The sequence below is a fragment of the Lutra lutra genome, chromosome 16, assembly GCF_902655055.1.
Source record: "Lutra lutra chromosome 16, mLutLut1.2, whole genome shotgun sequence".
Classification (NCBI taxonomy): domain Eukaryota; kingdom Metazoa; phylum Chordata; class Mammalia; order Carnivora; family Mustelidae; genus Lutra; species Lutra lutra.
In genome coordinates, this window is record NC_062293.1 from 50,533,166 (window position 1) to 50,555,626 (window position 22,461).

The 22,461-nt window shown below is 51.3% G+C and overlaps 1 protein-coding gene across 5 annotated transcripts; it reads left to right on the forward strand.

The window, feature by feature from the left end:
- The first annotated feature begins 1,335 nt into the window (after window positions 1-1,335).
- Window positions 1,336-22,292, forward strand: ALDH3A2 (aldehyde dehydrogenase 3 family member A2). Of its 5 annotated transcripts, none has more exons than XM_047706341.1 (12): window positions 1,336-1,436; window positions 1,600-1,761; window positions 4,352-4,583; window positions 5,845-5,930; window positions 7,342-7,550; window positions 8,630-8,747; window positions 10,521-10,662; window positions 13,165-13,331; window positions 14,754-14,853; window positions 17,446-17,681; window positions 18,850-18,921; window positions 20,790-22,292. In XM_047706341.1, exons 2-12 carry the CDS (start codon window positions 1,609-1,611, stop codon window positions 20,802-20,804), a joined length of 1,530 nt encoding a protein of 509 aa, XP_047562297.1. In that variant the 5' UTR covers window positions 1,336-1,436; window positions 1,600-1,608; the 3' UTR covers window positions 20,805-22,292. The 5 variants fall into 5 exon arrangements, with proteins under 5 accessions (XP_047562297.1, XP_047562295.1, XP_047562294.1 ...); XM_047706339.1 differs by having other exon boundaries at window positions 1,348-1,444; window positions 1,599-1,761; window positions 18,801-18,921; XM_047706338.1 differs by having other exon boundaries at window positions 1,348-1,444; window positions 1,599-1,761.
- The last annotated feature ends 169 nt before the right edge of the window (window positions 22,293-22,461 follow it).

Consider the following 22,461-nt stretch of genomic DNA (forward strand, 5'->3'; position numbering starts at 1 on the left):
ACAGACTGTGCAAGTGAAATGATTTGGCTGGACTAGGGTACAAGTGGTTGGAATTCAACATATTTTTGAAGATAAAGTCAAAGAGAAGAGTCAAGGATGATTTCAAGAACTTTGGCCTGAGTAAACGGGATAAAGGATGTAGCATTTATTGAATTGGGGAACGCTGGAGGAGGTGTGTCTTGTATTTGGTGGATGACCTCACGTGAACTTAAGATGCCCATTAATACATTCAAACAGAGATGAACAGGACGCAGTTAAACATGGCCATGGGAGTCAGGAGAAAACGGGACTAGAGATGGAGTGTAAAGCCACGTCAGACCACCACCCACAGGGTTAGGTGAGGAGCTTGTGAGCTGTGAAAAGAGAAGAGGTCCTAGGGCTGGCTCAGCAAAGGAAAAACCCAAGGGCTTACCCAGGGAGGTAAAAAGAAAACTAGAAGCGGGCATAGGGGTGGATGGATAACAAGCCAAGACAGGGTTTCTAGAGGTCAGCCTCCGGGGGATCTGACAAGGACCTGGTCTGATTTGGCAGGCAGCAAGCGGGGAGGCAAATCTGAGCAGGGTGGGTTCCCTCTCTGGAGGAGTCGTGCTGCAAAGGGGAACAGAAAAACGGGAAGGCAGCTAGCAGGTGATAGGCAGCCCAGGGAGAGTGTTTTTTTTGTTTGTTTGTTTTAATATTTTTTTAAATTTATTTAGGGGAGAGAGAGAGAATGAGAGGAGAGAGGTCGGAGGCAGCAGCAGACTCCCTGCTGAGCAGGGAGCCTGATGTGGGACTCGATGCCAGGACTCCAGGATCACGACCTTAGGCGAAAGCAGTCACTTAACTAAGCTGAGCCACGCAGGTGCCCCCAGGGAGGGCGTTTTTAACGCCCTTCGCACTCGGCCAGCACAGCTGTCCATGAGGTCCTGGGTCCCTGCCCAAAGGAGGCGAACCTCAGAGAACTTTCTGGGAAAACCCTGCACGCTGCAAGCAGTCAACGCAGCGACGAGGGCGGGCGGCGGGGCACTCACTCCCCACGGACGCGGCGAGGCCGGGCCCACGACACTGGGCGGCGCCGGGCCTCTGGGCCCCATCGGAGCCACAAAATGGAGGAGGGACGGGAACCCCCTCTCTCGAGGGCGTCTCTGGGCGTTGGCCGCGCTTCCTGCCCCGGGCCGGGGCTCCCCGGAGCTCCGGCCGCTTCTCGGGCGCCCCGCGTCCCCCCAGTAAAGCCTCAGCTTCAGCTCCGAAGACCACCTGCCGCACCCCTCCCCCACCGCGCGCGCAGCTCCCACCCCCGGCCCAGATCCCTGGGCGGCGTCCGGCCGCGAAGGTCACGTGGCCCGCGCCGGCCAATCGGCGCGCGGCTGCGGGTCGAGCCCAGCCCCGCCCGGCCGCGGTCGGACTGTCGGACCCGGACGGGTGCGCAGATCGCCGCCGAGACAGCGAGCGGTTGGGTGAGCTGCCTGAGTCTCCGGGTCCGCGCCGGGGGATGGGGTGGGGGGCGCCGGGCGGGAGGGGAGTGGCGGGGAGGGAGGCGGCGCCCGCCCGCGGGGCCATCCCTCCGGTCCGCCACGCCCCCGCCGCCGAGGCGCGCCGCGACCTCCTGTCTCTCGGTAGGACCAGGCCATGGAGAGCCGAATCCAGCGAGTTCGCGACGCGTTCGCGTCCGGCCGGTCGCGCCCGCTGAGGTTCCGGCTACAGCAGCTCGAGGCCCTGCGCAGGATGGTGCAGGAGCGCGAGAAGGACATCCTACAGGCCATCGGCGCCGATCTGTGCAAGGTACACGCGCGGCGCCGGGACACCCGCCTCTCGCCGTCCCACTTGGGGACGGCATTCCGCCCGAGCTTTTGCATTTTTTTTAAAATTTATTTTTGATTACGCAAGCACCGTGGGAGTATTATCTCCAGCTGTACTGATAAAGCAAGTTTCCCGAAACTCTTACCTTGCTTAGCGCTTCTGATTGGAGAGAACAAATAGACTAGTGTCTTCTGGCCTCTTCCTCTGCTGTGATTGCCTTTTAGATCCTTGCCTGTTGTCTGTTGCATTTGAGGTCCTTTTCCTTATGATCTGTAAGAATTCTTCGTATATTGTGGATTTTGGTCATTTGTCAGCTTAATATCTCGCAAAATGTTTTTCTCCGCGTCTATTTCTTGCCTTGTGGTTTATGGTTTCTTTTATAGACAGAGGTTTTTGGGTTGCTAGTTGTGCGCATAAGTTTTCCTCCCTGACTCTGTTTTAGGCCATGACTCCTCAAACTCGAGTCCCTTGGTGAGTCACCTGGGGATCTTGTTAAAATGCAAGTTAGAGTTAAGTAGGTCTTGGAGGGCATCTGAGATTCAAAGTGTGTAACAAGCTCCCAGGTGGATACCATGTTGCCTATTTTGAAATCATACTTTTTAAAAATTATTATTTCATATTCTTAAATCGAGGTGTAGTTGACATACACTATGATATTAGTTTCAGGTGTACAACTTAGCTGTGCAATATGGGTTTTTTCACTATTTCACCTTCTCTGGGTCCATCCATATTGTCATAAATGGCAAGATTACTTGCTTTTTTAGGGCTGAGTAGTATTCCATTCAAGACATACCGATGCGCGTGCGTGTGTACCATGTTTTCTTCATCTGTTCATCTATCAGACACTCAGATTACTTCCATATCCTGGTTATAGTCAATAATGCTTCCGTGAACGTACGGATGCATCAATCTTTTTGAATTAGTAGGGGTTTTTTGGTTTTTGCCTTTTTCTTTAGATTTTATTTTTTAGAATCCTCTCTACACCCATTGTGGGGCTTGAGCTCACACCCCCCAAGATCAAGAATCGCCTGCTCCACCGACTGAGCCTGCCAGGAACCCCTTAATTAGTATTTTCATTTTCTTTGGGTAAATACCGGGAAATGGAATTGTGGAATGGGTATTTCTGTTTTTAATGTTGCACGCCCCCTAAAATTAGTCAATAAATCTCTTTCACGTATGGTCCGGGCGCTTTTCAAGCCGTCTCAGAGTGAGTGAGTTTGTGTGGCAACACCTGGAGACCAGAGTCTTGGTTTCTTGTAGCCCTCTAGTTCTTCACTAACCCATCCCCATTCCAGTTAAGCCCTGCTGATTTTCAAAGGCAGAGTTACAGAGGCTCCTCAGTGCGGGTCCCCAGGGCGGGGACACCTGATGTGGGGCTTGAACCCCTCCATCTTCAGGGGGTATCACCACACCTGTGATGCCACTGCTGGTTGTGGTTCCCCGTGCCCATGGTGTGCGTTTGAACTAGATTGTGTCTCTACTCCTCCCACCCTGTTCCATGTAGCTTTTTCTTTATGTCTTTAGCTGTGGAAGAGGTGTTCTGTGGGTCTCTAGGTCATCCTCAGGGAGTTATTCTCTAGGCATTTGGAGCCTTGGAGAGGCCATGAGAGGAGGTGAGCTCAGAATTCTCCTACTCTACCGTCCTCCCCAAAAAACCTGGAACCACTTTTTGAGTAGCAAGGTGTTGGGTGGTTTTAGGGCATTAGTATATTACTGTTTTCTAGTAATATTGTTATCACTTTGTTTTTATGTTTTATCTTTATTCCAGGGGTAACAAGGCCCTGCTCTGGCTCTGTGAGACCCCCTCATTTCCTGCAATGATTATCTTAAGGGGTAGTAACACCAGTAGTAGTAGTAACAATGAGATATCAAATAAGGTGGCATAATTAAGATTTCAGAAAGGATGAATTAGTCACTCTGTAAACATCAGATATTTGAGTAAGAATGTAGGTATATACGATTAGTAAAGAACAGTAAAGTCCTGGCCCTTGAGGGATTTAAATTTGGGAAACAAACTTAGTTATAAATCAGTGTGTGATGATGAAATGTTAGGATACATGCTAGAGGCAGAATTCCTGTGATTATATTATAAAGTGTGATCAAGACAGGCTAATATTCATCAGGGAAATCTTCCTGAAAGAGGTAATATTGAATCCTGACTTGAAAAGGCCTGCATCAGGGACTCCTGGGAGGCTCAGTCGGTTAAGCATCTGCCTTCAGCTCAAGCCCAGGGTCCTGGGATGGAGTCCTGTGTCAGGCTCCTTGCTGGGTGGGGAGCCTGCTTCCCTCTCTGCCTGCCTCTCCTCCACCTTGTGCACACGGTCGCTCGCTCTCTCACCAATACATAAAAATCTTTACAAAAAAAATTAAAAGGCTTGAATCAGTAAAGAAGGATTTAGAGGGGCTGACTGTATTAGCAAGCCCTCACTGAGGGCGTGAAGGGTGTGAGTGCGCGCAGTAAACCAGCTTAGTCTCATAAATGTCACTGCAGGTATACGTAATCTGGTTTTTGGCACTCAGGGCTAAGTGTGTCAGACTTGCACAAGGTTAACTGGGACTCTCTTTGTAACAGAGTGAATTCAACGCATACAGTCAGGAAGTCATTACCATTCTTGGCGAACTGGATCTCGTGCTGGAGAATCTTCCTGAATGGGTTACTGCCACACCAGCCAAGAAGAACTTGCTGACCATGCTGGACAAGGCCTATGTCCAGCCGGAGCCCCTGGGAGTCGTACTCCTCATCGGAGCTTGGAACTACCCCTTTGTTCTCACCATTCAGCCTCTGATCGGAGCCATTGCCGCAGGTCCGGGGTCAGCTTCTGTCTCCCTGACTCTTCGGAGGGGCTGCTTCTCTTCCACGGGTCGTAAATTAAGGGTAGTGGCTGATGAAACACATTTGCTATGGTGGTTTGCCTTGCTTTACACCAGCAACTACCGAGGATGCAAAAATATTATTATCATAAATGTATATTTAGCAAATGCAAAGCAGTTTATTAAAGTGAAAGTACACTCTCAAGGTGGGTGGGTGGGCAGGTCCTGCGTGGTGGAACCGGCCAAAGGTGGTTTTGGGATGGGATATTAATTCGTCTGGGCTGGGAGGAGCCGTGACACACAAAGGAATTTTTTTTTTAACTTTTTTTTTTTTCTTTTAAAGTAATCTCTGTACCCAGCGTGGGGTTCCAACTCATAATCCTGAGATCAAGAGTCACGCGCTCTGGACTGAGCCAGCCAAGCGCTCCTTTATTATCTTTTTTTTTTTCTTCTTTTTTAAAGCGGGCTCAAGTGATTTGCATGGTGCCTGTTTTTTGAAATACCCGGACCGTGAACCCATGAAGGTTTAAAGTCGTGCAGTGACAGGTTCCAGAGTTCAGAGTCAGCCGTCGGTGCTCTCGGGTGGTTGTAGTTGCCAGCTCTGGTGTTTGGGCGAACCATTTGATTGTATTTGACCCGTTTCTTCATCTGGCTGGGGGCTGTGGGAGTCATGCTAGCTTGGGTATGTGGCAAATGCCAGGAGATTAATTTCTTTCTTCTGCTAGATCCCAGTCAACAATGTTTGTTGACAACAAGGCTTGTTTGCCCAGTAATTCCAAGGCAAACGGGAAAGTCTAGCTGGGAGAGTGGGAGTAAAGCTAGAGGAGGAGGAGAGGATAATGGAGCCTACTGTCCGTGATGTGAAGTTAATGAGAACCAAGGAATTTGAGGAAGTAAGACAAGATCTTGGCGCCTGGTGGCTTAGTTGGTTAAGCATTTGCCTTTGGCTGAGGTCATGATCTCAAGGTCCTGGGATCGAGCCTCAAGTTGGGGCTGAGCAGGGAGCCTGCTTCTCCTTCTCCCTTTGCCCTTCCCCCACTCATGCGTGTGCACATGCGCGTGCTCTCTTGCTCTCAAAATTTAAAAAACCAAAAAACGAAGAATCTCTTATGCTCGTTGAGAAAGTGTAGAATTCAAAGCTGCTGAAGTAATGGGAGTACCTAGCCTGTATTCCCACCATGAGCGCTGTTGTGGTAGGTTTTAAGGTTACTCAAGTGTTAAAAGATGCTCTCCTGCTTTTTTTGCTTTGATTAGGAAATGCTGTCATTATCAAGCCTTCTGAACTAAGTGAAAAAACAGCTCAGCTCTTGGCCAAACTCCTCCCACAGTATTTGGACCAGGTAATAATGTCTTGACCCATCCTCAGCGTATCTGTTTCTTGGTGGCCGGTGGGGGGGGGGGGTGTCGCGGGGTGGGGCATACATCTGCTCTTCCTCCTAGTGTGTACCGTGGACGGCTGTCTGCATGGAGTTGCTGTAGGGAGGAGTCCTAATTTAGCCTTCATTGCAAAGCCTCTGTACAGTGTCGTAGCTGGAGTTGGACACATTCCTCGAGCAATCTGGAGGCTCACCGTGGGTTCTCCTTGCTGTCTTGTCACTGCCGCAACAGCCGGCGGAACTATGATGTCCCAGTAGCTGTGGATATCCGGCTCAAGAGGGCGATGAAGACAGGATGATATCAGGGGTTGAGTAGGATTTGGAACCAGAAGATCGAGGTTGAAGGTCCTACTTCACCACTCACCGGGGTTAATTCTTGACTTTCCCACTCAGTGGGGATAGCGAGGCCCACCCCCACCTCACTCTCTCTGAGTTTGTTGGGGGACTAATCACAGATGTTCTGTAGATGAACCCATGCAAGTTACAACTTGAAGCATTTGCTGAGCACTTGAACTGTGGAGTGAGTGAGAACTAACGAGCCCTCCTAATTAGTAGGAGATCAGGTGGAAGCATGAGGCCCCCAAGCCCGCTTCTATCTCATGCGCTCCGAGTCTCTTGAACACCTGGCTCTGTGTCCCTTCCTTGCCATATGTTCCCTGTCATTGCTTTTTCGAGTCATGCTGCTGCATGAGACGTTCTTCCATTCCAATAGTGAGAAAAGCATAGGGCACCGAGGGCTCAGCCCACAGCTGTGGGACCTCTCCCCAGTCCCGATTAAGGAAACAGGCTCACAGGTGTGTGCAGTAGGGTTACTGAGGGCCCCTAGCTAGCGAGTGACAGACCCCAGACTTGGTCCGGATCTGACTTCTAGAGCGGAGATTCTCCCCCGCGTTGCCTCTCCCCTGCATTACATCGAGTTGCACTCACTCCATTCCCCTGCCTCCTGGCCTGGGTTGAGCTCTGCAGGGTTGTGTAGCGCTGGAATGTTCAGCTCAAGACACTCAACTGGGACCTGTCCCGTGGTCCCCGACCACAGACTCTTCACCAAAATCTCCAGCTTGCATGGCCCTGTCTCATGCACCTCCCCGGTGGAATCCAGCCGCTTGCTCTCCCCTCTTGGCTGCCTTCACAGCTGAGCTCATTGTGGAAACCTGCGGACCAGTGCCGGTCCCTTCCACCGCAGGTGGTGGGTCTCAGACGCCATCAAACTTTGTGCTCCATGTGTCCTCTGTCAGCTCCCTCCTGCCTCCTCCCCGGCGCTGGTCCCCCTCTTTTCCCGGTGTACCAGAACGCTGCAGGTTTATGTCGAAGAAGTCGCTCGTTAGACGGGGGGATTTACTGGTGACGTCAGTGCCTCTGTTTCTCCTTCCCAAAGGACTTGTATGCCGTGATTAACGGTGGCATCCCAGAAACCACGGAGCTCCTGAAACAGCGGTTTGACCACATCCTCTATACGGGGAACACGGCCGTTGGGAAGATTGTCATGGAAGCCGCTGCCAAGCACTTGACCCCTGTGACACTTGAGCTGGGAGGCAAGAGCCCGTGTTACGTCGACACAGATTGTGACCTGGACGTCGCCTGCCGGTGAGCCTCCTTGTACCCGAGGGCTTCCCGACGCTGATAGCTTGGTGTGTCCTCTGTGCCCCGGGGTCCTGGGCCTCCTGGCTCCGAGAGACATCGTGGCATTTGGGTGGCTGATGTCCCCAGGGGCGGCGGAACTCTTTCCCAAACCACCTCCTGCCTCCACTGCCTGAGGAAATGAGCGGCGGGTCTCGGCACTTCGTGGCTGTCCTTAGGAGTTACAGAGAAGTGCTTTCTTTTCTTGAGGTTACAGGCCTGCCAGGTGATCCAGGGAGGGAGTAAAGGATCGCATGTACATAGTAAAATCTTTAGATTCCCAGCAGGAAGGTGTTACACTCTCCTCTTAATGAGTTCCTTTGTTGACAGAATCAGCGACTACTCATGTTTCCACTCAGTAACATCGTGCACCTGGGCACCAGAAAACGCCAGGTTGCAGGTGCTCCGCTAAATCAGTCTGGCTTTTCTCTCCTCTTCTGAGACGGGCAAAGAGGGCTTGGAGGCAGGCTGGCCGTGTCCAGGTTGTCTAGCTGCCAGAACCTGAAGCCTTCGGGAAAGATGCCGGTGGCAGGCTTTGATCCTCACGCGGGCATGGCTTTCCAGAGCGGGGCGGGGCTCCTCAGAGAAGAGGGTGGTCTTGGGGGCTGGCTGCTGTCTTTATACCTGAACCTCCTGCCAGCAGGACCTACAGCCACAGCCAGGAGAACTGATGTCTGTAAGGAGCTCCCGGCGTCCCGATGCCCCCTTGGCTAGAGTCAGAGGAGACGAGGGTGTGGGGAGGCTGCTGCTTATCTCAAAACAGGCAAGGGCTTCCCTGCTTAAAGTACCATTTCCCGAAAGCTGGCATGAGAACGTCCCGGCTCCTCAGAGTGTACTGTGTTGATGGGAAAATGCATTCTAAGTTCCAACCGACTGATGTAGAGATTAAGTTTATAAAGAAAGTATTTTTGTTCTTTTTCTACAAAGCCTACTAAGTAGTTTTTTGAGTACATGCTAGTTGTAGAATACTCAAATTACAGAAAAGCATGTAGCAGATGAATAGTAGATTGAATTCTGTGGTTTTTCCGTTTTCTCCCCCACCTCAGGCGCATAACTTGGGGGAAATACATGAATTGTGGCCAAACCTGCATTGCTCCTGACTATGTCCTCTGTGAACCATCTCTCCAGCATCAAATTGTGCAGAAGATTAAGGAAACCGTGAAGGTTTGTGCTTAACACATCTGAGTGCATTGATTTCATTAATAAACGTGTCTAATCAGCTCTGTGCAGGCAGCATCCCTGGTCGCCGCCCCCCCCCCGCCACCCCCTGGAGAATTCCAGTAGCATATGGGGCAGAGTTAATTTATGGTTTTATTCAAAATGCTCTGGGCACCTTTCTGAGAAAGGTGTCTGCTAGGAGCAAGGTTAGGTTGGTGTTTAACCCTCTTCAGCTGTCTAGTTGATGTGTTGGAACAACTGGTTAGTTGTGGCACAGGCTTTGAAAAAAAATCAATAGTTATGTTTTGTGGTTTTTTTAGAGGATATTGGCAGTCCTCTGAAATGCAGGGAGAGGCCCTTGGCCTGTTGGCCGTTGCTGATTAAGGTTCTCCGTTCTTGCATGTACAGAGGGCTTAGGAAGGCCGGTAGTTTGGAGGAGTGAATTAATCAAATATGTATTGATACTGTACTCGGCCTGGTTCTCTCAGTCTTTCAGGGTGTCCAAAGTAAAGATCTCTCTAGAAGGAATTGAGAAATGCTGTGGAAGTGGTCTGAGCTCAGCCTCGCAGAAATGTAGGATTTGGGTTGGAAGAAAGGAAGGGGGTGAACCAGTGTGACTGAGCTCAGTGGTGGGAGGGGGCCGTTTAAAGCCCCCTGGGTGGAAGAAATTTCTGCAACAGTCATAGTTCACTCAACAGATGCTAACTGAGCACTGAAAGGAAGGATTGGGGACACCGAAGAGTAACATTATGATCAGAGAATGAAAAGTTCTCCCAGGAAGTTGAGAGAAGACCATGGATCCAAGTGGGTTCACTCTGGGCACAAAGGGCTGAAGGTCTGGATGGGGCACTTGGCTCTGTGGGATGGGACTGAAGATGGGGCCAGAAAAGGAGAACATGAAAGGGGTCTTGGCCAGACTCGGGGAATATGGGATGTCAGGGTTTCATGACGTCCTGTGAGACTGAAAGCCCTTGGAGATGGGAGAAGACGTGCTTAGCTGAGTGTGGGGATGAACTTGGTTTCAAGGGAGTAGGATCCCCTCTGCCTTCCTCTGAGGCATTCACATCCTTAAGACAGCAGTTCTCACCTGAGGTTCTCCCATGTATGAGAAGTTTCCAGTCCTCACCTTCTGAAGACTGCAGTTCAGCTGGTCTGGGGTCTCCAGTGATTCTAAGGGGCAGGCAGCCTTGAAAACCACTGCATGTGGCTCTGGAGCTGGGGCCCGTCAGCACGCTGCCGGGGAGATTCTTAGCACCTAGACCTGGGGGGTTGCTTGGAGCGGGGTGAACAACACTCCTCCTGACTTGAGAGTAAATTTTTTTTTGGAAGATTTTATTTATTTATTTGACGGAGATCACAAGTAGGCAGAGAGGCAGGCAGAGAGCGAGGAGGAAGCAGGCTTCCCGCTGAGCAGAGAGCCCGATGCAGGGCTCGATCCCAGGACCCTGAGATCATGATCTAAGGCAGACGCTTAACCCACTGAGCCACCCAGGTGCCCCCTGACTTGAGAGTAAATTGAGAGCATTCACTCCCGGCACGACCCCCGGCTGGTCTGCAGGATGACCCTACGAACCCCGGACATCATGGAGGGTCCTTGGTGTGTGCGTCTGCCTTAGTTCTCATGTCCAGCCTGCCAGGAAGTGTAAACACTGTTAGACCACTTGAGGGAGGAGGGCGGTGATCTACAACCAGACGGCTTTTCGGGCACGGGTGGATTTTGCGCTTATTAAACTGAAATAGCAGTCTCCTGTGGCGGTTAAATACAATGATTTTAAATAGGAATTTTATGGTGAAAATATAAAAGAATCTCCCGATTATGAGAGGATCATCAACCTTCGTCATTTTAAGAGGATACTAAATTTGCTGGAAGGACAGAAGATCGCTTTCGGTGGGGAGACCGATGAGGCCACACGCTACATAGGTAATGGAAATTGACCTTTTACTCTGGGGACACGGGCAGTGTGACAGTTTCCGTTGACACTATTTACTGACGCTGAATAAGTTCTTGGAGATGTAATGTTTAAGGAGAAGTGACACGCTGCTTTCTGGTGCTCATTCTTATATAACCACTTAGAGCTGGTTTTGGGTCTTTACAAATAATACCACCTGTGTTGCACTGGCTTTTTGCCTTACATACAGCTTTTCTTTTCTTTTTTTTCCCTCCCTACACCCTGTAACTTAACCCTGAGAAGCAAAACAGAACTCTTGTGTAATTCCTTCTGGTTTCTGGCAGGAGGGACAGCCCAAGGAGGAAATCATTCCACCACAAGTAGTTAGTGGCAGTACTGGTCCAGAAATAATGTTTCCTTGTTTCATTTTTTTTTTTTTAAAGGATTTATTTATTTATAGAGCGGGAGGGGGGCAGAATGGGGAGAGGGAAAGATAATTTTTTTTTCAAGATTTTATCCATTTATCCACTTGATACAAAGAGAGACGCAGTGAGAGAGGGAACACAAGCAGGGTGAGTGGGAGAGGGGGAAGCAGGCTTCACGCTGAGCAGGGAGCCTGACGTGAGGCTCGATCCCAGGAGCCTGGGATCATGACCCGGGCCGAAGGCAGGTGCCCAACCGACTGAGCCACCCAGGCGCCCCAGGGAGAGAGAATCTTTAGCAGACTCTGTACTGGGCGTAGATTCTACTAGAGCTTGATCTAATGACCCCGAGGTCATGACCTGAGCCGTCGTCAAGTGTCAGATGTTTAACTGACTGCACCACCCAGGCACCCCAGAAATGTTTTTCATCTCTCAGGCTTGACATTGTTTACTTTGTTTTTGTGTTCTTTTATTCTTCGCCAGGAGTATGTATGCCTGTTGCATTTTGAAGACACTGTTTTTTTTTTGTTTGTTTTTTTGTTTTTTTAAAGATTCTATTTTTGTATTTGAGAGAGAGAGAAAAGCAGGAGCAGGGGGAAGGGCTAGGGAGAAGCAGACTCCCCACTGAGCCAGGAGCCCAACATGGCTCCATCCCAGGACCCTGGGCAATGACGGGAGCCAGAGGCAGACACTTAACCAACTGAGCGACCCAAGCGCCCCCAAACACATTGTTGTAAAATAACATAAGGTGACTGAAGAATGAGAGACACATTTACTCGGCTGAGGAGCTGCCCTATATGGCTTTACTTATCCCCTCCTATCAGACAGGATTCTGCACATCCCCAAAAAACCCAACTTGAAAGAACCTAAAACCCTAGAGGATTAAAACAATGAGGAAGAAAGTATTCTCGCATCAGTAACAGCCTCCAAACCCCCAGTTTTTCATCTTTCTGTTTTCCCATCAGCTGTTGACCTTGGCCGCTCCTCGGCGCATCAATAGCAAGAGAAAAGGGTCTATTGCAATTAGATCAACCAGTTACGAACGTCCCCCTGACCTGCAGTCAACGTCAGTTTACCTGCATGCACAGCTGCGTAGGGAGTAGACTCCCCCTGCCCCCACCCCAGAACGGTTCTCTGAGCCCGGGAAGCAGCGGGCGGTGGTTTTGGGGAGACAGCAGACTCCCATGCAGGGTGCTGGAGAGAGCCATCTTCTGCCACGTTGCCGGGATGACCTAGTGGGAAATGAGGGGGAAAGGAAGAGAGCGAACTTGTTACTGGCAGGTGCCTTCTCTTTTCATTGAAGACCTGGCTTGTTTGTGGGGTCTTTCAGACCCCTGCAGTTTGGTCTGGCATGGCATGGATGCTGGGACTCTGCAAAGCCTTGTCAGCACCCATGTTGCCTGCCTGTCTTGCGCGCCTTCCCCATAGTGGCTGGAACACTGAACTCAGGGTCTCTTGACCCCTGAAGTCCATTCTTAACCTGACAGAGTTAAAGGTCGGTGGCATCCTATGTGTGGAAGCACGTGAACCAAGAAATGGTGTCCATTTGATCCACGGAGGGGCTGTGTGCAGTGCCAGAGGGACCTGCGCAGAGCGAGATGGAAACAGTCCCCACCCCCTGGTCCATGCGGATGTGGCTGCCGACAGGGTCAGACGTGACTAGACTCAGGCGTCTGTATCTTCTCCTCGCTTGCCTGGGGGATCCCCGGATGCACCAGCTTGGAGACACGCACGGTTCCTCCACATCAGGACTGATTTTTTCAGGACTTTTTTTTTATATTCTTCAGTAGCTAATACTTGGGCGGGAGCACGAAGGGATGGATCAGTGAGCCAGAAACAAACGTTAAGATGAGAGCTTGGCGGGGCGCCTGGGTGGCTCAGTGGGTTAAAGCCTCTGCCTTCAGCTCAGGTCATGATCCTGGGGTCCTGGGATCCAGCCCTGCGTCAGGCTCTCTGGTCAGTGGGGATCCTGCCTCCCCCACCCTCTCTCTGCCTGCCTCTCTGCCTACTTGTGATCTGTCTCTGTCAAATAAATAAATAAAATCTTTAAAAAAAAAAAAAAAGTGGAGAGCTTGGCGTCCCTGTCTTTGACTTCACCATTTCCTCTTCCAGCCCCAACGATCCTTACTGACGTCGATCCTGAAGCCAGGGTGATGCGAGAAGAAATTTTCGGGCCCATTCTTCCCATCGTGCCCGTGAAGGATGCCGACGAGGCCATAAAGTTCATCAACAGCCGTGAAAAGCCGCTGGCCTTCTACATCTTTTCTCACAACGATAAGGTAGGTGCTGCAGAGAACGGCTCCCTGGCACGAGCCGCTGTCACAGACCCGGTTCCTTCCTGGCCACATGGTCTGTTTCCTCCAGTGACAGAGTTCACCGAGCAAGGCGCTGCTCACAGACAGCTATCTGGAGTAATGAGGCCCTGGGGTTATGGCTGCTACCTTTCCCACGCTCCCTGGGGTCAGACCTGAGTCTTCAGGGCTGTGTCATAATCTCTTGCGCTGACAAACATCTCCCCTGTAATTGTAAGGCTTCCTCACCAGCACTGGAAGCTTCTGTGGCCTGCACTCCCAGGGTGTTCCTGTGTAAGAGCCTTCGCTCTTACCCCAGTGGCATTTGTGGCCCTCAGTGGGCTGTGTGGGGCTGCGGTGTCTGGCACAGTCACGGGCACAGTTGTGAAATCGCTGACTTCACTTTCCTCAGTTTCTCTGTTAGAGCGAGGGGCCATATCAGTCAGGTGAGTCTGTGACGCCCTATTACACCAGGGTGAGCAGCCCCCCGACCATGTCGCGCGGCTCCCGAGGGGACCGGCTGTTGCTGAGGGACATTGGCCTCGAGGTGTGCAGTTGGGCTCAGGAGCCGTCTGGAGGAGTGGGAGAACCTGAGGGAGGGGGTGCCGGTCAAGGTCCGAGGAGTTTGCGCACGGAGGTTCTGTGCGTGGTGACACACGGCTTCCAGAGCCTGCTGTGCTATGGGGACATGGCCTTGTGAAGGAACCCTGGACGCGTGGGCCTCCGTGAATAATGGGTTATTAATCGTGGTCTGACGTGTTGAATGACCACAGGTGATGCACACAAGAGCCCTGAAGCCCAAAGTCTACCGGGCAGGGTGCACGTCCATGGGGCGCGCTGCCCAGCGACAGGATTGCCCTACCACAGCCCACTGTGACCCTTGTGACTCGAACTCCCGAGGCCTTGTGGGCAGCAAGGAGAAGTGACACTTCATCAGGTGTCCTCATGCCTATTTTGGTGTTGGGCCAGCCATTTCTTCAAAACAGATCGAATTCCAATTCTGAACACGTAAACATTCTTGGCAGTTCCCGAACACTCCAGGGTACTGTCAGTCCCGTGCCGTCATTCAGAGCAGAGGGGGAAAAACGGGCGATGGCTGAGACTCCGAATGCAGTCTGGACTGTTTCTCATGGACAGAGGCTTCTGTGGCCATCAGGGGCACCCTGGCCCGAGGCAGGGGTGGAGCACACGGGAGGCTACGGCGGCCTCCAAGGGCCAGACGGGGATCTGAGCACATAACCTGCGATGGCGCATTTGCCAAATCAAGCCGCGCCTTCGGAGGCTGATGCAGGCGGCACCGTGTACCAGAGGCAGGCGGGCGGGCCTGGGTGTGGAGCCCGCGAGTTCCCCTCCTGGCCACGGCCGGCGCCACGGGCGCTGCTGACCTGGAGCCCGTGTTCCCTCCCTCAGCTCGTCAGACAGATGATCGATGGCACGTCCAGTGGCGGTGTCACGGCCAACGACGTCATCATGCACTTCACCCTCAGCTCGCTGCCCTTCGGGGGGGTAGGTGAGTAGCCCCCTCGGCCACGCGTGGCGCCGGCTGCCAGAGTCCCATGGCGGCGTGGGTCGTCTGGCTGTCAGACGACTCTGTCCTGTCACCCCTTCCGTCCTTAGTAGCCCCCAGCGTGGTCTGTAACTGGTTTTGTTCCTTTCACTGGTTTGCCTATGTATTGGTTATTACTTGGTTACAGTCCTTTTCTTAGATTGAGGGGATTTTTTAAATTTTTATTTTTTGGCCAAAGCCAGGTCTCGGATTCACGGATAAGGCTCCTCTGTCTTTTTGACGGTGAGGTAGTGGATGCCGAGTGCGGAACACCCAGAGCACACGGCAGTGGGAGTTTCTGAGTACCCCCCCTGCTGTCTGCTCAGGGTGGGGCGAAGTCGTCCTCGGGGTCCACCCCCACGGCCCCCCAAGGCCTCTGTGTGGGGCGCAGAACAAGAGACTCCTGGTGTTCTGAGGACGTGCTCGTTCTCAGGGAGGTTCCATGGACACAGCCTGGGCCCTGCTGTTCCCTTTGGGCCGTGACCCGCCTGCCTCTTCCACACTCCAGACGACCGGCCCTGCTCTTACTTTTCCTTCAGGAGCTAGGTGGTCTGCCTCTCTAATATCTTGTTGAAGTGTCACCAATAACGAGTGTGTAGGAATTCTCACAGTAAGAAGCAAACAGTAAAGCCACTGTCTTAGAAGCCCAAGACACCACAGCCTGCCACCCATGCGTGCCCCATGTCTGGTTCTAGGGTGTGGGGGGATCGCCAGCGCCCAGCACCATGCCTGGTGCACATGAGGGACGGGTGGGGAGAGGCCTGGGCTGGGGCCCAGACTGGAGCTAGTGGTGGCTTGGACTGGCTTGGTTGCAGGGCACAAAATGGAAAGGGGCTGGATATTTTGGGCGGGTGGGGGGAGGGGGTGTCAAGCAACAGGATTTGCTGATGGATTGAGCGTGTCGTGGAGGGAGGGGCGGTGAACAAAAGGGAAGATAGCTTACAGGATGGAGGCTGCTGTTCCTCACTGCCCAGCTTCTTAAAAGATTCTGTGAGACTCCAGTCTCCTGTGCCTCAGTGGTTCCCTGCCCCCCAGGATCCTGGCTCCCAGCAAAGATTCGGGCATTCCTGGTGCCTCCTGAGTGCACGTCGAGTGACTTGTGTTCAGTCCCTGTTTTGCGTTTAGCATCATTGACCATACCCTCCTCTTTATAACAAAACCTTTTGCCTGCTACACGCAGAAGGAATCAGGCTTCCTAGGAAAAGAGAAGAATTAAAGCTTAGATTACCCTTACCCCACTCTTTAAGCTCTGGGGTACGTCCTTAAAATTCCTTTCCTTGCGCATGTTTGCACACATACGTAAACGTAAAAGCAAGAATATTTTGTTTAAACTTGTACTCTGTTTTTCACCCGTGTGTGAGAGTAGAGTGGGGTATCTTCCCAGGTCGGCACGGTCGTGTGTCGTGATTTCAGTAACCGACCAGTGCTCCGTCCTACAGATGGGCTGTATTTGCGTTTAATTCCTGGCATTAGGTTTTTGTGAGTCCACATTTTTCCAGGATAGGATTCTAATACAGTTTTGTGCAATTTCTGATTCTTGGGGAAAATGTCTCAAAGTATTATACTGTGTTAAAAAGGCTTAGAGCTGGTTTTTTTTTTCAAAGTGAAATGCTTTTTTCCTCCTGTTTCTAAAAGTGATAAGAGGTTTTTTTAGGGAAAAGGGCAACCACAAAACTCTACGGACAGCTGTAAGGTTGAAACGTAGTAGTCTCCCAGGCATAAATGCTGTCAATGTGTTAACATATAATTTCGATTTCTCCGTAACAATGTGTGTCTTTTGATGCATATTACCGAATTTCCCTATAGCTTCAGTTGTCCCCAAAATGATGTGTCAGCAGCCCCCAGAGCACCAAGTAAGTGCCTTCCTGGCCCCATTCTCCTATGCCTCATGCCACCGTGCCATACAGTATATCTGCCCAGCACCCATAATAAAGAAGACTGTCCCAGAGCATGGCTTAAAAGAGGGCAAGGATTTATACTTGCTTATTATCACCCAGTGGGTAACCCTGTCATCCTGTCTTTGTTGCTCTCTAGGAGCTTAGAGGAAGCAAGTGGGGGAAGAGGGCTGTGGATAAACAAAGCCACATGGAACAGCAGGAAAAGAGCACATGGTAGTTAAGAGTTCAGCCGACCTGGATTCACATTCTGGCTTTGCATTCTCCACCTTGGGCAAGTTGCCTGACCCTGGCAGGCTCCCTCATAGTCTCTGGAATGAGGGGCACTGATGCCTTCATTCCAAGGGGTTGTGGCAGGAATAGATTTAGAGAACACAGAGCAGGGTCCTTGGTCTCAGTGAGAGCCACTGGCCCCAAGAGCCACAAGCCTCACTGGACCCTTGGAGAGTGCCCCTTTTTGGCAGGCAGATCAACTTGCTGGTGAAGGAAGAGGGGCAGGGCGGGGGGAGAACTTCCTCAAAGAATCACTTGTGCTGAGAAGTTAGGTGGGGGTGTCCAGGCCGGCAAGGAGTGCCATGGGTTTCCTCCGTTGGGGTTCATGCAGACAGGTAGCTTGTGTCCCCTACAATGGAGCCTGTCTTGTCTGGTCCCTCTGTTTCAGGTTCTAGCGGAATGGGAGCTTACCACGGGAAGTACAGTTTCGATACCTTCTCTCATCAGCGGCCCTGTCTGCTGAAGAGTTTAAAGAGGGAAGGTGCTAACAAGCTCAGGTATCCTCCCAACAGCCAGTCAAAGGTGGATTGGACAAAATTCTTCATCCTGAAGCGCTTCAACAGAGGAAAACTCGGTCTGCTGTTGCTGGCTCTCCTGGGCGTTGTGGCAGCCGTGCTGCTCAAGGTGAGTCACTGCCTTTCCGGGCCCGCCCGGTTGGCTGCCAGACACACTCCTCTTCTGTCATGGGAGCTCGTCGGCTTTTAGAGATAAATTCTGTCTCTCCTATTCACTTTCCGAGTCTGGGACAGGGTTGGTGAACTGCAGCCCCCGGCCGTCTTCTTGGGGAACAGCTACAACCCGGTGCTGACTTCGTGTCCCAAGAGCTCAGTGTGTGCCGCAGTGGCCATGCAGCCGGCAGGGCCTAAATGATCACGGAGGAATTGTGCTGGCCTCTGGTGTAAGAGTTTAAGACCCCGGACTCCTGGATGGCTCAGTTGGTTCAGGGTCCTGCTCTTGATTTTGGCTTGGGTCATGATCTCAGGGTCCTGGGATCCGTGGGTTCGAGTCCCTTGTGGGCTTTGTGCTCAGTGGGAGGTCCACGTGAGGATTCGCTCTCTCTTCCTTCCCCCACCCCGCTGCTTGCACTATCTTTCTCTTTCTCAAATAAACCATTAAATCTTAAAAAAAAAACCCAAAAACAAAAACCCAAAGGGCAAAACCCTGTAGAACTTGCTGGAGGGATTCTGAGCCATCCAGCGCTCTGATCCTTGTGGTCCTGGGTGTCTCGGTGGCAGTGCAGTTCTCAAGTGTGCCGGGCATCCGCATGGGGTGTCCACAGGTCACGAGGGGATGACTTGTGTGCTGGCGTGACTGTGGCAGGGGAAGGTGAATGCTTTGCAGCCCCCGTTGACTGCCCTGTAAATTCTGTCTCTGGGGGTGTTACTGTAGACGTGGGCTCCCCGAGCGGCCCATGATACCTGCCTCCCCAAGGCAGTCCATGAGTCCCTAGGGGTGACTGAGAAGGTCCAAGGGGACAGAAGTGAAGACGGACATGGGGGCAAAGCCACCGTGTTCTCTGAGCGCTCGGCTAGCCAGTCAGGGCGACACATCAAAGATAGTGACAACACCCGTGACACCATAGCCTTGGAAGGGAGGCCAGATTCTAGCATTCACTGGAAATATCTTTGTTCTTATCTGCATTTGGTTCCAGTTTGCAAGCTGGGAGTGGCTCATCTTCCGGGGTCACCGCTCTGGTGGAACTGGAGAGACCAGTTGCATTGGAAATCATTTGGGTTTTCTCAGAAACACAAGGCTGTGCTGAGGAGAAAGGCCCTGTTGATTTTTCTCGCAGCTCAGACTGCATTGTCCCATAAGCAGTGACGGACCGCAGATCCCATGGCCCAGCTCTGTCTTTAAGAGTGAGATAGGAACTGCTCTTTTTCTATCTCTGTGTAAAGTGGGTCGAGTCGGCAGTCTCTTGCTTGGCCCCGGGTATCAGTGTTCAAACTTGACGTAGCCATAGTTTTTAAAAGGGCCAGGGTGGCTCGCTGGGGTCTTTAAAAAAAAAAAATGTGGAGGTAATGGCTCAGCTGGGTCTAGATGAAGCCCACATCACTTCTAGAAAAAGGAGCATCGTAGGTGTCCCTCCCTCCTCCCCATCCACTCGGCTCCCCTGGAGCTGACCCCCTCTGATCTATAGACCACACGTTACATGGTGAACCCTTTGCTTTCTAAGGGGAGACCAATCTTCTAAAAAATACTCTTAAGTCACTGTTTCCTTTGGAGTTGTTTGGGTGTTTCAAAAGAAGTGTGACTTCAGAACTCGTGCTGGCAGAGGGCGTGAATCGAAACCCTGTGTGCCTTCGAGAGGCTCCTCCCTCCGCATCTCTCCAAGCTCTGAGGCGTGCATGGGTCTTGAGTCATCCTCTGCCCTCTTCTCTTGTCCCCAGACACCTGTCCGTCCCCAGCCAAAAGGCACCATCTTGCTGGGGGGACCGCTTTGCATCATGGGACATTCAGGGCTCCAGGCTGCTGGTGTTCCCCACAGGGGCAGCGTTCCAGGTCCGACAGGCTGGGGTAGGCCAGGTAGCCCGCCCAGAGCTCCCCAGAAGGTTTGCCAGACAAGCCTTCTCTGTGAACGCCTACAGAAGCACCAGCGTATAAAGACACGTCACTTGGAAACAGGAAAATATGGCTTCGGTCCCTGGCTCTGAGATCAGCCAAATTCCACCTCTGAGCAAGGCCTGTTCTGAGCCCACCCTTCAGCCTCGGCCTGCTCATCTGTGGAACGAGGGCCGCCAGCCATGGTCTCTCTCACCAGGGAGACCCGCTTGTCACTACTGTGAGTGGATGTGTTTAGTGGTTTGGACCTTTCTGGGTTCCGTGTGGGACCAGTGAGGATTTGGTTTTCTTTCCCTCTTCGCTTCTCCACTGACTTCTCTTCTGACTCTGAGCTTCTGTCCTCTTTCTAGTAAATCACCTTTTATTTTAAATAAGCAATTCTGAGCCCACGTTGTGCCTTTATTTGAGGAGTCTTTATTGGGCCTGCACTCATTTTCCTGAAATGGCTTTTCTGCACGTAATTATTTTGTCACGTGCTTGGTTGCGACTTCATTAATTCATTTCACTAGAACGAGAACAGGCTTGGGACATTGTTAAATGGGAGATTGAAAGCAGCTCTGATCAGTTTAAAGGGAGCATGTCAGACTCGCCGAATGGAGAGGAGTTTTCTCTATGCATTTAAAAAAATTGTGTGTGTGTGTGTGTGTGTACACACATCTACACCAAGCCAAGTTCCAGTAAAGTGTCACAGAAACCACAGAAAGCATGGTAGGGGGTGCCAGTTTTAAAAAGTTGAGAAATCGAAAGGGCTACCATTGAGAGATGTCATGAGGCCTTTGAGAATCAAGAATGCCGTCCCAGCTTCCAGATTTCGTGTGGAGGCTTCAGCCTCCCACTCACGACTGGAGGATAGTAAGTGAACATTTTCCATTCCTGGCCCAACCCTGGGGTTGTCTCACCACCAGGAGACAGAACACCACCTCCTCACCACTGCCTGACTTCTTATTGTTACTTTGCACAGGAGGGTATAGTCTTTTGTCCTCAGCCCAGACCATGCTTAACATCTTAGGGAGACAGGGACCTTTTTTTTTTTTTTAAATACAGTGCATTTTGTGTCTCTGAAGATAAGAGGCACTTGGTAGAGTCCCGATACGGATCTCCTGTTCCAGGGCTGGTCAGGTGGGGTCTTAGACCAGCAGAGTAACCAGGATCCCTCTCTCCTCTCTCTAGGCTGGATACTACTGAAGAAAGATCCTGTTCAAACTCCTGGTTGCCTCTGCCGGATTATTCCTCTGTTAAACAATTAATGAACCAATCATTTTAAAATCCTACCAAAAATAGTAAGGAAGTAACGCAAATGAACCAGAATCAACCGTCAAAGTCATTGTTGTGCCCCGTGGATAAAACCTGCCATCTCAGCCAAACCCCAGCCTTCCCCTCCGTGGAGGGGGGGACCCACTCTGAGAACGCATTTTACATGGGTCACCCAGACCTTAGAGCTTGAGTCTAGGGGAGGTGAACGTGTTAGCCTAAACCCTTGGGACATGTAAAGGAATCTCAGAACCTGAGAGTCTGAGTGACTTCTTCACTCCAGTTCTTGGGACACAAGACACCCTGCCCAGGGTTATCCACAGCCCTCCACATCCAGAGAGGTGAGGCTAGACCTTCCAGCTCTGCTTGAGGTTTGAGGCACTAGAATTGTATATGGGGGCGGCGGGGCGGGTGGTCCCCATCTCTCATCCACTGGGACATGAGGACTTGACCTTCAGGAGTCAGCCCTCCTGTCAGATGGGCCACCTGACCAGTGGTCTTCCTCCTTTCTCATCCATTCTCCATCCTCTCTCCTGTTTATATTGGGACAGTTTCTTGGGGCCGTCCACAAATGCCTTCTGTGACTAATACCACGTAGAACATCACCTTGTACGCCCCAGGGCTTCTGGGAAGACAAATTGCCAATTTCTTGCACGTATCATCTGTCATTCTTCCCATGAAGGAGTTGTAGGATTCTGCATCTTCTAAAACCCTAACTGGCATGTTTAATGCTGTAATAAGACTTCTAACAACACTTACTCTCTCTCAGGATCTTAAAGTTTCAAGTCAGTGGATCTTCAAGGACAAATCTTTAAGTTTCTTAGGTCCATAGCACAATGCACATAAATTCCACTTTGCTAAACTTCAGAGAGATCCCTGAGTTAAGTGCAGCCTTCAGGACCTAACACGGAAAGCCACTGCCTGCCATGACCAAGAGGCCTTGGATAATCAGGACTTCGGAGTTGGAGAGCTTTGGAGGTGGCTGATGGTGGATTGTTTGGAGAAGGACTCTGTGAGCCATGGCAGTTGGTCACGCTGAAGAGGACGGAGGGCACAGGAAGGGGAGCTCTCTTGAGATGGCCGGGACTGGAGACCTGAGGAGGTTCAGCCCAGTGGGAAAGACCTCAGCCTCCCTGCCAGGCCTTGGGGACTCCTGGCTGCAGGGGCCCCACCCTCCCAGAGCATGTGTCACCGGCTTGGTTGCACACGCTCAGACAGCATGTGACCTTCATGTCAGCATGAGGTGTCAAGAACTCATCACTAGGCTAGTCCATCAGGATAATCTGTCATAAAATATCTTAGAATATCCATGTGGAATTTTTCATTTAGCCTACTAAATTGTACTTTCTGATTTCTAGTTCAACTAAATTATTGGCTTGTCTGTGGGTATATTCTGCTTCAAAATAAATATATTTACTAAAACTGGCATAAGGTTTAATGACATTCTTTGCATAGAACCTCTTAGGGCCTTGGAGACAATTCTTTGGCCCTAAGTTCCCCCCACCCAACTACAAATCCTTTTTTTGCCTTTATCTATCATAGGTGGTAATTACCAACTTTAAGTCCTGCTTCCTCAAATTCTGAGACAAGA